Source organism: Melanotaenia boesemani, chromosome 13, assembly GCF_017639745.1.
Source record: "Melanotaenia boesemani isolate fMelBoe1 chromosome 13, fMelBoe1.pri, whole genome shotgun sequence".
Lineage (NCBI taxonomy): Eukaryota > Metazoa > Chordata > Actinopteri > Atheriniformes > Melanotaeniidae > Melanotaenia > Melanotaenia boesemani.
The window spans coordinates 10338800-10353695 of record NC_055694.1 but is presented as its reverse complement, the minus strand read 5'-3'; the positions used below and the strand labels follow the sequence as shown (position 1 = coordinate 10353695).

General features: G+C 38.6%; 1 protein-coding gene across 2 annotated transcripts in view; it reads right to left on the bottom strand.

The window, feature by feature from the left end:
* Positions 1–14896, bottom strand: part of LOC121651488 (cadherin-4-like) — a 266985-nt gene that overhangs the window by 134551 nt on the left and 117538 nt on the right. Inside the window, exon 3 of one of the 2 annotated variants that reach the window (XM_042003725.1) lies at positions 10309–10332. The exons of the other annotated variant lie outside the window; for it this stretch is intronic. Coding sequence (XP_041859659.1) covers positions 10309–10332 — 24 coding nt within the window. The remainder of the gene's footprint in view (positions 1–10308; positions 10333–14896) is intronic. 2 annotated transcript variants of the gene reach the window in all.

Below are 14896 nucleotides of genomic sequence, written 5' to 3'. Positions count from 1 at the left end.
CAATGTGTCACTCTAGGGTACAGAGGCTGACTGCAAACTTATGCCATTTTTGCACTGTAATTTGTTATCTTTATTTCTGCTGAATGTAAAGTACTTATTTAAAGAGCCACTTTTCCAGCGTGGGGGACATGGCGCCCAGTGCTCGGATGAACACTGGTACTAATGTTGCCTTCACCTTCCAGGCTTTCTCCAGCTCTCCCTTGAGTCCTTTGTATTTTTCCAGTTACTTGTGTTCCTTCTTCCTGATATTGCCATCCATATTTCGGGCACTGGGAAAGAATAGTGCTCCAAAGAGACCTGATGGTCTCCTTAATCATCTTCTCACCCTTGTTCCTTTTGTAGCTTATTATAAGAAACTTCTTCTTCATCTTCTTTTTAAATCTAGAAGGAATGACGAACACTTTATTATTCCCTCATGAAAGTTATAGAAGATCAGCCATTTGCTGTAACTTGCCAGTTGCAGCTTCCCTTTCAGAGAGTGTCTTTTCATTACCGTAGTGGTTTTCACATGCCCCTTGTTTTATTTTAAAGTAGCAAGGAAGATTAACTCTATGAAGCTGGGAGAAAAGAAATGAGGAGCCTGATGGGATGCAGCAAATATGACTCTTTTCCATCCCATCTTTACCTCCCTCTTTGACATCCTCACTAATGCAACAAAATCTTACTGACTTCGAAAAGAAAATGTGCTAACATAGTTATTTTCTTTAAACTAGTCAACTGTGAGATAAATTCTCAACAGTATGCATCATGAATGTGGAATGGAAAATTTTTTTAGTTTTTAGATAAAGTCTGAAATATAGTAAAGAAGAGCTGAAGGAGGACACAACTTCTACATTTGAGAATTTCTTCCCACTGCGCTCCTGTAAGTGCTGCCAATTTCTCCAGACCCTCATTCATTTTCTTGGCCCTCTTTGGTGTCAGAAAAGGAATAGGCTTTGCATCTGAAGTTTTGTAATAAACTCTTGGATAAGATCCATCCTTCGGACAGAATGGGCTGGTCTAAGCAAAGAATAAAAACAAGTTTCCTCAGCAGTCTGTCAGAAGGAACTGGCTCTGCTTTCTTTTCAGTTTGTGTGCGTATTTTATTACCATTTCGACTTACTTGTTTATTTTTGGCTCGAGAATACCCATCTGCCTTTACTGGTGACATGCCTTTGAGCAGTTGACAGGGTTTGAGAGCACAGCTCTGTACAGAGAAAATTTTGCTTAATTAGTGGGACTGTGGAGTCCAGAGATGTGTTTATCTCATTATGGGTATTTCAATGAATATTCACATGGCCTTGCCCAGAAATGAATAGTCATTGTTAAATATCGGGGGAACAAATCCAATTGTGACAAAAGACAAAACTATTTTGAGATAATGTGATATCTAAAGTGTAATTTCTTCCTGGTTAGCTTGACTCAGAGTTTCTAGAAAATGACAGAGGTGGAGGTAATTGCTTCATTTTTCTGTGATGTGTGTTGCTCACCAGTGTGAACAAGACTCACCATGATTCTCAGCGGCTCTTTCTCAGGTTTCTCAGGTGTCTGTGTACTGAGCAGAGATGGATGTGCTCTGCCTTCTACTCCCAGTCTGCCCCGTCTGTTTCATCCTGCTGAGCTAATCCAAGCTGGCCAAATCCCTCTGCCATGCAGGCCTACGTCGAAGCTGCCCTGCTGGGTGCAATATGCCACCCGCTTCCCTGGCAATGCCAGCCCTGTAGAGCTTCGACCCCAACTGGGGTGGGTTGTCAGTAAATAGACAAAGATGAATGAATCATCCAAGTAACTCAGAGCAGGAAGTCTGGTGACACTAACATATCGCTGAATCATGGCAAAGAGTTATTTGCTCCTGGGTAACGCCACACAGCAACACAATCATGTGGGACCATGTGCTAATGAGACAGATACCTGCTACCACAGAGAAACCCAACCAACCTTTATTTAAAGGAAATCATTCTAAAAAAAAGACCACTATAAGTTGCAATCATCTCTCCATTATCAATTACCCTTACACACATGAATTACTGGAACAATCTTTTCTGTTTACAATGGGGAGTTGACAGCATGAGGGCGTTTTTACTGCAGGAAAGCTGCTCTGGTTTGGGCAAGTGGTGTCGCAGGACACAAAGCCCAAGTAATTGCTGCAAGCAATCACCTCTCACGAGCCTAGTCAGGTGTTAGAATGTCTTTGCAGGAAATATGGAGAATAAATTCAAGTTAACATCCAGTTTGACTGATTTGGATATCTCCATTCTCACATGCAGCCGTACCTGGAAATATCTTGAAAAGTCCAGAGCTGAGGTGCAACTGAAAATGGGTTTACTCTGTATGAATGCCTGTAAATCTCATCCACTACAGCCATCAGTGTTTCACCCTAGCAGAACACAGATTATCAGTCCATGCATTAAGGGAATTCTTTCACACAATTGGCAGCTGAGTTTTAGAACTAAAAAGAAAAAAAAAAAATCAAATAAAAAAGAGTGGTGATGAATTTATTTCCATTGTTTCCATTCTTTTTTTATACTTGTCTCTGCATTAATCTAATCTCTGTCATGAAAAATTCACACTTAATATGTGAGTCTGCTCAGGCTCTATTTGTATGGTTTGTCTTTATCTTTGGCTAACATTCAGCTGGACATGTTGCACCGTTTAGCCTGGAAAACAACTCCATTATCTGTCTATTGTGATATAACAACCAAGAGCCTTTCACATTGTTTTAAAAAAAAGAGGTACTTTCTGCATCATGCACTCTTCACCACTTATGTCTTCTTTCAGCCAATTAAGTCCAAGAGATTTGGGGTGTCTGCCCTGAGCCTACAGTGTCCTGTGTTGGCATTTAAAATCAATATATGTTGGACCTTATTAGCTGGTCTGAGAGATGCAATATAGGCAAGATCACGTCTATAATGACCTCTCTCCTTCAGAACCCACACAGCTGAATTCAAAATCCTTAGAAAAACTAAAATAAAATAAAGGTCACAGTAATCGTTGTTCATCATTGCAGGAGTCCATAATAGTATGAGCTGGACACGGCAGAAAACAAAGCATAGCATGTTCACACATACTCATTCAGTCATTACTGCTACATAGGAAGTCTTCTGGTAACTCCTGTCCCCGTACCACCTACAGGGATTTGAGCAAGACAAATACAGGAGCATGTTTGAATTATAATCTAATTTCAATAATTTATCATAATTTTGTTTTGCTTGTAGTTTTAAGGGGACATGAAAAATGTTCTACTTGAAATTATGTTGTTTAAACTGTATTGACTACTGCATCTATATAAAACCACCATAAGATAATAAGACTGCAAGAAAAGACTGGCATTAAAAAGAAAACTACTATACTGCAGTAACATAAATGGGACATTGTTGGAATAAAAGGTGGCAGATGGGATAAGAGTCTATTGTGATGCTGCCAGCTTTGTTTATAAGTGTAAGATGGTTCTGTTTGCTACATTTTTACTTTCTCGTGTAGTGTACATAGTTGGTGAAACTTATTAATCAAAGTAAAACAAAGCACCAGCTGTACAACCATATGATAGGTATGTGATGAACAAAGCCCTTTAGATTCACACTGCTATGAATGCAAATGTCTGGAAATAATTAAAAGCATTAGGGACACTTCCACTGATTTATCTTTTAATTACATCGAAGAGTTCTGTTTTTATTGTCAGTTATGTTTTCATTACCCACGTGTTATTCAGTGCTTGATTTATTAACAGTTGTTAGCATGTATGTGCCATCACCTAATTAACAAACACAAAAAAGGAACGGTCATTAAATCATTACACCATGACTTAATCACACTGGTAAAAAGCACAATTTAAAAGGCAAAACGTGTTAAACAAATAAATTAGTCTAATCCTTTCATACAATCAGGTATACAATTGTATTCATGGAGGTTAAAGCAGTTATCTCTTATCAAAATTAAAAAAAATGCTGTCAAAAGAACAGCCGACCCCTCTGGTTCATAAATCCTTTTGTTTGGAACAAATGGAGAGATTAATTGACACTGACAAACTTAAGAGGCCGATGTGCTCCTCTACTATTTAACACTGGCTTTAATATTAATTCACCAATATATCTTTAATGCAATAAGATTTAGCATGAAGGAATTTGGGATAAACATTACCTATGAAAATATAGCAAGTATGTTTATGTCCATAAATCAGGCTAATCATGTGATAGACCTCTCAATCTGTGTGTGATGGAAGAGTTATCCTCCTCTACTATTGTCTATCAATGATAATAAGGCTCGGTGGTATATAACCTAATTTATAATTCAAATTGGTATTGAAATCAGACACCCTTATACAGATATAATTTGATGGCATTTGTTTCCCTTATAAAACCAAGCCAATGCCAATTTCCCTTGCTCTTCATGTGTTGCACCCCGACTGCTTCCTTTCCATCTGGATGTGTCAGCAATAAGCTGAGCCGCAATTGTCTGCAACTTCTCCTTGCTGTTATTAAATGACTGACTTTAGGAAGAAAAAAAAACATTTAAAAAAGCAACAAGTCCTACATGTAGCAACATGCTGAACAAACTGTGGCTAAATTCTGCAACAGCATTGCCAGAATATTTAGTCTTTTCCTTCTTCACTTCTATATATCTAGAGAAGATGCTGCTCTCTGTGAGCTGTGAATGCAAGGTTATATTCTCCAGTTTGTGTTGCATGTAATTAACTTATATCAAACCACAGAATTGCCAAAAAGGACATTATATAAGATGAGTTTGATTTGTAAAGTCTGTGGCTGTACCTAAAGTGTAGTCTTAATAGCCATTATTTCACTACATGGTTGCACTTTTTCTTAAATCTTTAAGTTGAGTTAGAAAACTCCAATGTTTCTCATTTGATTACAGTTTTTGAATAAAAGTGCTTGTGACATCAAATGTGTCATTGAGTTGAAACTGAAAATTTTACCCAGCCTCCCCATTCTGACAAGAAATACCAAAATAGAAATTTTGGTTCATATCGCCCAGCTCTAATTGGTAATAGTGATAAAATATGAAATGGGTCGTAATGCAAATTATACTACAACACTGCACAATGGACGGGGCCCAGTGGGCAAGGTTCACCAATGCAGAAACTAGGCCCTCTCATCCAGGAACTAACTTTTTTTATTTGAATGTATATACTTGTAATTAGAATTTATATTCATCATTTTTTTTAACTATTTCTTTCATACTGGCATTCAATGATCATAGCTAGAATAACTTCACATCTGTGCTTTTATGGCACAGAGACTCACCTCTCCAGAGATTTGCAAGTTGTGTGTATATATATGTATGTGTGGCAATGTGTGCTACCTTCAGTGAAGCAGAAGTATAGATCGATGTCCTTGAACAATGGACAGAAAGTAGTTCAACAAAAACATGAAGAAACTGCTACAATAACCCCAGGTGCACGTATCCCACCTTCTCCTCAGCTTCTGGAGGCAAGGTAGCGTATGTTACAATTACATTATTATTGACAATATTTTAGTAGGTTAAGTTATTGTCTGCTGAAGATGTTTCCTTTATTTAAAAGAGTTTGTTGCACAAAATTAAACAAGATATGTTTGGTGGAGCACCAGCTGTTCTCAAAGGTGAACTTATGTAAAGTATTTGTGCAGGTTAGAGTTCCACCACAGTTCCTTTATGACTGGGATGCAGAAGTTTGTTGAGTGACAAGATCATAATGAAAGCATCTACGCTGTGCTCTGCATGCGTTGTTCTCTGTGGAGTGTGAACGTATTGTGGTCCATGGTGCTGAACGTATCTCTCATAATACTGCTGTTTAGGTACTTTGATGAACTGACCTCGGCCTCAGCTTGTCAGTTAGTCATAAATTGTAATTATTGGTTTAGATTACAAGATTGACTTTGCTGTTCATAAATTAAATGCTCTACATTCTGTTTAATCTGTCAGATCACAGCTGATTTCAGCTGGATCTAATTTTAAGTGTCAGCAATAGTAGATGAAAACACTTCTTTTTAATGGTATTCTATATCTAATCTGCTTCAATTTGGGCTAAATATTAAATAATCAAACTCCTATTTGTCCTTGTATACAGTCAAAGTTCACTTGATAAATAGAGACTGCCCATCACAATCAGTCGTCCACCCTGTTATGTCCTGTTGCCAGGATTGATTACACTTGTGGTGTGGAAATACTCATAAAATTTTTTATGTTTATTGGTTTCCCTATTATATTATAGCATAATACAGCCTTAGTAGAAATAAGAAGAAAATTCAGAAGCAAAAAAGAACTTATTTCATGATCCCACACAAAATCTTCCAAACAGAATCTTTAACACCTTTATTAATTTTCAATCTAATCTTTATGGCATCATCTATGATTATAACTCTCACGCTGACGCTACTGAGAAAGGCTCCTCTGAGCTGAATTTACAGTGCAGTTAACAGCTGATAAGATCATGTGGTGATATCCCCATTATAATTATCCTGCCACTAGTTTTTTCAAATCAGAGGGCATTTCTACATACTAAGCTAACCCAACTTGTTGTGCCAGAAGCACTTCCTTAGAAAGTGGTGCTTTCAACTTATTTCTTCAAGTACTTTAAAACCAAGTCATACATGAGAGGCCTGGAGCTGCAGCTGCACGTTGGCAGAAATGAACATTTAAATTTAAACCCAGTGTCTTATGATTCTTCAACTGGAGCTAAAACAGGTACTTTCACAAGAGGGAGAGAAATCACTGGTAAAAGGATAGAAGTGCTTCCAATTTAGCAGTGGAAAGAAGATGTTGGAGAAAATGTAATGAGGGAGAGATCTGGAGTCAGAGTATTTTAGAAAGGGGAACTGTAGAAAGATAGAGACACAGAGAGAAGTTGAGAGGAGTGTAGCTTCCTGGTGGAGCTGTAAGTTGACAGGTAAATTAGCATCTGTGGCTAATGGGGTAAAAAGCTGCCAAGCCTTCGAATGCACCCCTTCACTCCAACAAACAGGCAGCCTGTTGACCCAACCACTGCCTCTGTCACTCCTTTTCTCAGTTTTAGCATCTAAACACAGTAACAAACACCCTCCCACTGGTGCACTTGCTGACCTGCTAACACACACCAACAAAACCTCACACTGAGCTGCAATATGTGGGCATACATGATAACCTACCCTAATAGGATTTAAAATGAATTGGAGATGAATCTTGAAATGTTCAAAAAGGTTTTGAGATGCTGGCCTTTTGACTCATCCTCTGTCAAGCTTTTTTTAGTAGTGTGAGTGAGATGCAGTGAAAAATCACAGACCACAGCATGAATCCTGAATAGGGTGTGTGGAGTTGTTTACAAGCTGCTCATGAAGGGGAAGGGTAAATCTCTCATGCAGCTTACTTTTTTCTCCACCTTCCTGCACATAGCAGGAATCAATAGTCAGATTGCTTGTTCTCTGTATCTCTCTGTCATTTGTTTTTCTTTCAGTCACTTTGCTGCGTATAGCTTTGATGCAATGTTTGAGTCATAAATCAAGACCTTTGCAAAGTGGGAGGAGTGTATGTGTGCATGTGTGAGGAATAGCGAGTGTGCACACGCATAAATGTTTGCAGATCTGTGTAAGAGAGACCACAGCTGGGTATTACCATATATCAGCGTGCCTGTCTTCTCGTAGCGGGTGTCTGAATGTTTCATCTAATCATTAAATGCTGACAGGCTTCACAGAGTAGCTCTACTGATCCCTGTTAGAGGAAAACGAGGCCTGACTTCATTAGAACTGTTAGTGGTAAGCTGCTTTACCCGCACTCACGGCTGGTTTAACTGGCACTGTGATAGATGGGAGAGAAGAGGGGAAACAAAGATAGGTAGAGAGAAAGAGAGGTGAAACAAAAGGAATGCAGCGACAGAGGCATTTAAAGGGGATTTTTAATGTGCCAAAGTCAGGTAGAGAGGATACTGAGGGGGAAACAGGAGGGCACAGAGCGTGTGAACCTCAAGTTTCAGCAGCAGGGGAAGGGATAAAGCTCAAAGTTGTGTTTGAACTGAGAAGGATTAAATGATCCAAAAACGAGCAAAACAATCAATTAACTCGTGTTGCAATTAATCAATTATTACTCTGGCACATTGACAGCCAAAGTGCTTAACTGAGATTCCAGCGTGAGGCATCTTATGCGTTCAATAATTTGCATTGACCTCTGAGCACACATATGCATCCCCACTCATGCACAGGCTAATTTATGCTTGCGCATAAGTACCTAAGCACATAAAGATATGCACACTCGTCCTTGTTCTCAGCATATTTCTCCAGCACATTCATCTGGTTTCTCCTGCAGGACCCCCTCCCTTCTCAACACTCAGTCTTTTTCTCCTGCCAGCAGAGATTTTTGGCTGGCTTAAGTACGCCCACAGGCCCCTCAGGGACGGCCCATGACTGATGGCACTGCGTGTGACTCCGATTCGATTCAGCCCATTTGATAAATTTATTGCTGGCATTTTGAAAATGAAATTAGAGGGACGTCTCCCGGAGACTGTTTTTCCAGCACAGGTGCCATAAATATACTTCATTTGGCAGCAAAGTGGGAGGAGGAGTGGAAGGGGGTGGAGAAGTGTTGGATAAAAGATGTCATGGTAGGAGGGCAGAAACAGGGATGTTCCGCAGAATTTGAAAACTGAGGAATAAGGTCACGTTATAATGAGGTCCTGTATCAATCATGGTATTGGAACAACAGTAAAGGTTATTGAAACCCATCTGGAATCTTATCCAGACGTTACTATTATGTGCTGGCCTTTATTTAAACATATTTACCATGGCATTGTGCCCCTTACATCTCAAGCTGAATAGTAACAGATTGAGACTGTGGGTTGTTGACATTGCGAGTGAACACAAACACCTCCCTTCCTTCATCTTTCATGCTGAGAGGCGCAGACGAAAACATAGAAAAACACACTTAAATGCCAGTTTTAGCAGGGTGCACATACAAACATGTGCTTTATGTACATTATCTTTGCTTTAAGGCCCTGTGGCTCTTCAGTACTGATTATGCTGTCAAACCAGCACAGGCATCTATAACTCGTAATGTCTGAATGAATCCAGCACACTATTTTCCTCCATGGTTTTCAAAGTATTTGTGACTGAGAGACAGTGACTGTTTCAGTTGATGTTTGTAGCTAAACAGATTTCAACTATACATATTCGGCAAACAGGACAAGAAAGACATGCCAACAGGCAAACACTCAAATGCAGGCAAACCATTCCTTCACCGTCAGGGTTGTGCGCCTTACTTATCTGCCTCTCACTGAGAAATGTGTGTGAGTGCAGCTGTGGAGGGATGATGTACGCCATGCCAGCCTCTGCTCCCTCTCAACATTCATCAGATAGGGAGGCTAAGGCAAGCTGCATCACTTACTTTTATAGGCCAGTGTGACAGCACTGTACGACCCATGGCAATTGCATACATACGTTCACAGCTGTGTATATATGAGCATACGCGTGTGTAACCTGTCCATAGATGCACTCTGTCAATGCTTTCTGAAAAACATGTTAGTAGCTTCAACAGGTTGGAAGCTTTGGAAGGTGAAAAAGTCACAAGACATCCTACCTTTTTTTCTGACATATACATGCATGTTATATCACATTGAGATGACAATGAAAACCTTATCACCTGCGTTCTGCTTTGCTAACTAAAAGCTTGTAAAAAAAACAATGGCTAAGTTCTTATGAGTACAGCAGGGGGTAAGAGAATGTTTCAACAAAATCAGCAGGGAGTTCTTTTGCCTGATTGTCTACTTTTTGCAATCACAGAGTGTGACACACCCTCTGACATTACAGTATTGTCTATAGGAAGAGTAGCGGGTTGGGACTGCCTAATGCATACACCTGCAGGCTGCCACTCAGAACAAGACCCCTGCAGCGTCTTAGATAATTTGACTGTCTGCCCCCATCATCTTACAAAATCAAAACAGCCTAAAGGTATGTTCCTACCAACATCTGCCCGCACTATGCTTCCTGTCGCTCCCTAATGATTCACAATGCAAAACAGTCCCCTCCCCCGTCTTCACATTAACATACACATGAAAAGTGTGGAGGAGTCTCAACAGAATTGTGATTAGTCTTAACATGAGATGTACAAAAGAGAATGCATATACACAAGCTGTGAGCTGTCTATCATTGCAGGATAATTTAGTCAGTATCACTAGGTGTGAGTGATTGACTTCTAATCAAATAACTTTTTCTGTTACAAAAACACCAAATAACTATTTCAAATCAGTGTCAACAAAACCATGTTTCTCATCTCATTAGCAAAAATTGAGACAACGCATTTATACACAGAGCACACACCACCCATGTAAAAAAGCATGGGAACACAAAGGGGACTGATTGAATGTTGTCTTACCTTTTTGTGATGATACTGTGGTACCTGCAAGGAAGAAAAGGAGAAGAGAAACAGAGGTTTGAGTGAGAAGTTGACAGGCTTTAAAAAGGTTGCAGCCAAACAAAATCCAGGAGATGACAGCCGTCATCAGCTATTTTGCTGGAAAGGAAATGTACCCAAAAAGAAAAGACATGCACTCGTCACTTTATTAGATGCACCTGCTTAGTTGTTTGTTAACACAAATAGCTAATCAGCCAATCACATGACTAGAAGTCAATGCATTTAGGCATTTAGACATAGTCAAGACGACCTGCTGAAGTTCAAATAGAGCCTCAGAGAAAGAGGATTAAAGTGACTTTGAACATAACATGGTTGTTAGTCTGGGTATTTCGGAAACTGCTGATCTGAGATTTTCACACACATTCATCTCTAGGGTTTACAGAGAATGCTCAAAAAAAGGGAAAATATTCTGTGAGTGGCAGCTGTCTGGATGAAAATGCCTTGTTGGTATCAGAGGTCAGAGGAGAATGGGCGGACTGGTTTGAGATGACAGAAAGGAAACAGTAAGTCCAATAACCATTGGTTCCAGCCAAGATATGCAGAACACCATCTCTGAATGCACAACGCATCAAACCTTAAAGCAGATGGGCTTCAGCAGCAGAAGACCACAGAGATTCTCACTCTTATCAGCTAAGAACAGGAAACTGAGACTGCACACACACATGCACACACAAACAGGTTCACCAAAACTGGACAACAGAAGATTGGAAAAAGGTTGCCTGGTCTGATGGGTTTACATTTCAGTGAAAGCTCTCAGACGGTAGGGCCAGAGTTTGACATAAACAACATGAAAGGATGGCTCCATGGTGTTTTCACGAAACTGTTCATATTTGAAATTTATAATAGGTAGGCAAAAAACGACAAAAACAGAACAAAACAAAACAAAACAAAACAAAAAAAAAAAAACAACACTACGTTCAATTAGTAGAGAAAAAATAAAACAATTCTTTAAAGAGATTTAAGTTCTTATGCAGCAACCACAAGAGACTACTCTTGACCCAAAAGGGTAAAATTAAAATCTAAGTGTTGTTTTCCTGGAGAGATGGATGTACGGCAATTTGTTTTTAAAACGAAAGTATACAGTAAACCCAGCTTGTTCTCCTCATAAAATATTTACCAGAACAGTGTTTGTAAGCTCCCAAGGTTCATTAGAATCTAAAGGGCTTCACAAAGTTTCAGTGATAGTGAAAGAAGTTTTATAAAAAAAAAGTTTCCTTTCTTGAGTTTTTAGAATCCTTTCAGGCATTTCTCTTTTGGCCATATGCCCAAATAGCCCAAATGACCACAGACGTGGGATGGGAATAATTGAATCCAGATGGATTTGTGACATGCCGGACTGAGGAAGTGATAATCCAAAGCGCTGCCTAATTGCTAGAGTAAAGATGGCGTCCATTGTGGAGGTGGCGTTGCTGTTTATCAAGGCAGTGTGCCGTGGGATTGGACTGAGCATTAGGGCTTTCCACACTTTTGTTTTGGGAGGTGTTACAGTGGATTTGAGCAAATATTGGTGCTCTGGTTATTACATGGTCTGATTGTCTGCTATGCAACTGTCCATAAGCTCCGCATGTCAAGCCTAATCTGAGAAGAGGCTTCAAATAATTAGTTAGTGAAGCACTCACAGCCCAGTGCAGTCAACCTTATCACTAAAAGAAAATCCTTGGTCCATTTCCTCTTCAGCCCAAAGGCTTACAAACTCTCACAGCTGTTAAAACCTTCAGTAGCTGCATTGCTGATAAAATATTTCATGTCACAACCACTGGCCCCAAACCTACTTCTTTTTTGTCATCTATTTAGGAATAAAAAGAAAAAGAGAAAAGAAAGTACACCAAAAACAATGGTTTAATCAAATCCTTAAAGAACTAGCGGATTATCGCTACCATTTTCCACAACATTACATTATGTCAGTTAAGACTAACAGACGTGTAAAAGTTTCTTTTACCTATTGTCTCAATGTTAATGCAATTTTACACTTAAAACTTACAAACAATGAAAATAAACCTGTTTTTTTCTCACTTCACTCATCTGGATTGACAAACATGTAAGAATCAAACATTTACGTAGTTATAGCTCCAGTAAGTGTTTTACAGCAGATTAACAATGTCCTCAGTTAGCTGTAACATTTTATATGAAAAAATAAATGATAAATGATAAGTATACCTTATAACTCAACAGCTTGCTGGACCTCCTTTAGTTACAGCTTCTCAAAGTAATAGTTTTCTGTATGATGGTCTGAAATTGGGTTGAACTTGTTGGGACATCCACTCTGGGGAAGATTAGCAGCTGACTTGTTAACATCTTTCTCACTGTAGAATGATGGATTGTAAATTGTTTAAAAATGTCCTTATAACCCCTCACAGATTAGTAGGCAGCAACATTTGCTTCTCTAAGAATATTGGTGACCTTTCACCTTTGGATTGTGTTAAATGGTAAATGGACTTGTACTTATATAACGCTTTTCCAGTCAGTTTGACCACTCAAAGCACTTTACGCTACTTATCACATTCACCCATTCACACACACATTCACACCCGATAGGCACATCGGGAGGCAACGTGGGGTTAAGTGCCTTGCCCAAGGACATTTCGGCATGTAGTCAGTGGAAGCCTGGAATTGATCCGCCTACCTTCCGGTTGAAAGAGGACTGCTCTTCCTCCTGAGCTAATACACACCTCCAGACCAGCAAACTACCAAAACGTCTGCTTTTATAGAGGTGTTCACTCATGCTAGTTTCTAGTAAATTAAGAGCAACTGCCTGCTATTTATCCTCTTATTTGCCATTGAAGCAGCAAGGATTAACTTTAATTTCACACACTGCATCTGGAATTTAGACAGTTTTAGTTAAATGAATAATGACATCCTATAATATGTCAGCTACTTGGTATCTTAAGATACATTACCAAAGACCTTAAAAGAACATTAAACATAAATGAAGTAGATACAAAATGATTAAGTACATTAAAATCAATTACCCATACAGTGTTCCTACTTGTATCGGGTGGCTAATCTGCATTCATTGCAAACTGGTTATATTTGGTTAATAACTTCCTGTATAAATATAAGTTTCATGGTTTCATGTTTATATGAGACTTTCAACTTTTGGCAAACATCAAGATCACACCCCTGGTGTCCAAATTCTCAAGCGTGAATGTCACAATGCTGATCTGGGGATGTTAAATAAATAAAAATACATAAATAAATAAATAAATTCGAGCAGATAAACTTGAGGAGGTAAGGTAGCAGCTTTGGGATAAATTAGAGAACATTTCTCATTTCTGTAATAGAAAATCTTTTTACATGGGATTGATTTGAGGAAATGAGGATAAATGAGCTTGGCACAGACCAACCAGTTTTAAAAATCCAACAGCTGGTAAGTGACTCCGCGGACAGACTTAAACCTAAGACTTCACAATCAGAATTATAATCCAAGTAGGTTTTATTGTCATTGTGCATGGCACATTCAAATTTGAGTTCTCTGCATTGAAACAGTGAACAAAAAATCAGAATAAGAAATCGTAAAGATCATAAGATCAACTGCTAAATGTTAGAACAGAAAGAAGGTCTATTTTCTTTGTCACAACGGGAGCTGATGCATTGAAAGTTAAAGCCAATCTGAAAAACAATTTAATCAGAACAGCTTGTGCCAGAATATTTGAGATCTTTCATATTATTCTGTTTGTGAATCAAACTAAATAAATCAAAACTGATACCAAGTTATTGCAAAAAAAACATTGGATCTATTAATGCACCCAAAGACCTTACATGAATCAAAATGTAAGCCAGAAGCACAAATCTTACAAGACCTTGCACCTTGGCAACCAGTGGAGACATTTCATTTAACTCTGATACTTCTTATGCACTGGACAGAGTAGAATTTTTGCAGCAGAAAACTGTTGCTGTAGTAACATTTTTAGAAGTGGTATTAACTCTTCAGTGTCAGTTTGGCTTTCACAATTCATACACCTGAGAAGATAAAGCTTTATGGAAAAGAACCAACATCAGACAGAACTAGAGTTTCTACCTCAAGGCTGTATGCCTCTACCAACCAACTGAAATTTACACCCATGTCCATCCAGGCTTATCTATAGTGAAGACTTTGAAGATTTTTGCAATATGAATGTGACTACCTAAAAGTTGCAAATTCTAAACCATGGAAATTTCACACACATCTTTAACTCAGCATGCACTGAAACCACCAGTTTAGTGTCAGAGTTTACTCTTTAATCATATTTACATGTTTACATCCAACCTGTAATGTTTAAAATTATTCCGACCACATTTACATGCATCACATTTGAACGGAAACAAAGTTAACGTGTAAATTTGTCTGACTTTCTGAAAACAGCAAAAAAAGAAGAAATGGTGATTTCTGATGTAAACAGACACCACTGCATGAGTATATTTATTGTCGTCTTAACAGTTTCATTTTCTCCCCCATAATAATTTTAATATCTTTTAAAATCTTTATTAATATATTATCATAAACAGACCAGTTTGGTTTTGGTCCTGCCATGTCTTCTACCAGTCGTAACATTAATTGTGGGATTACATT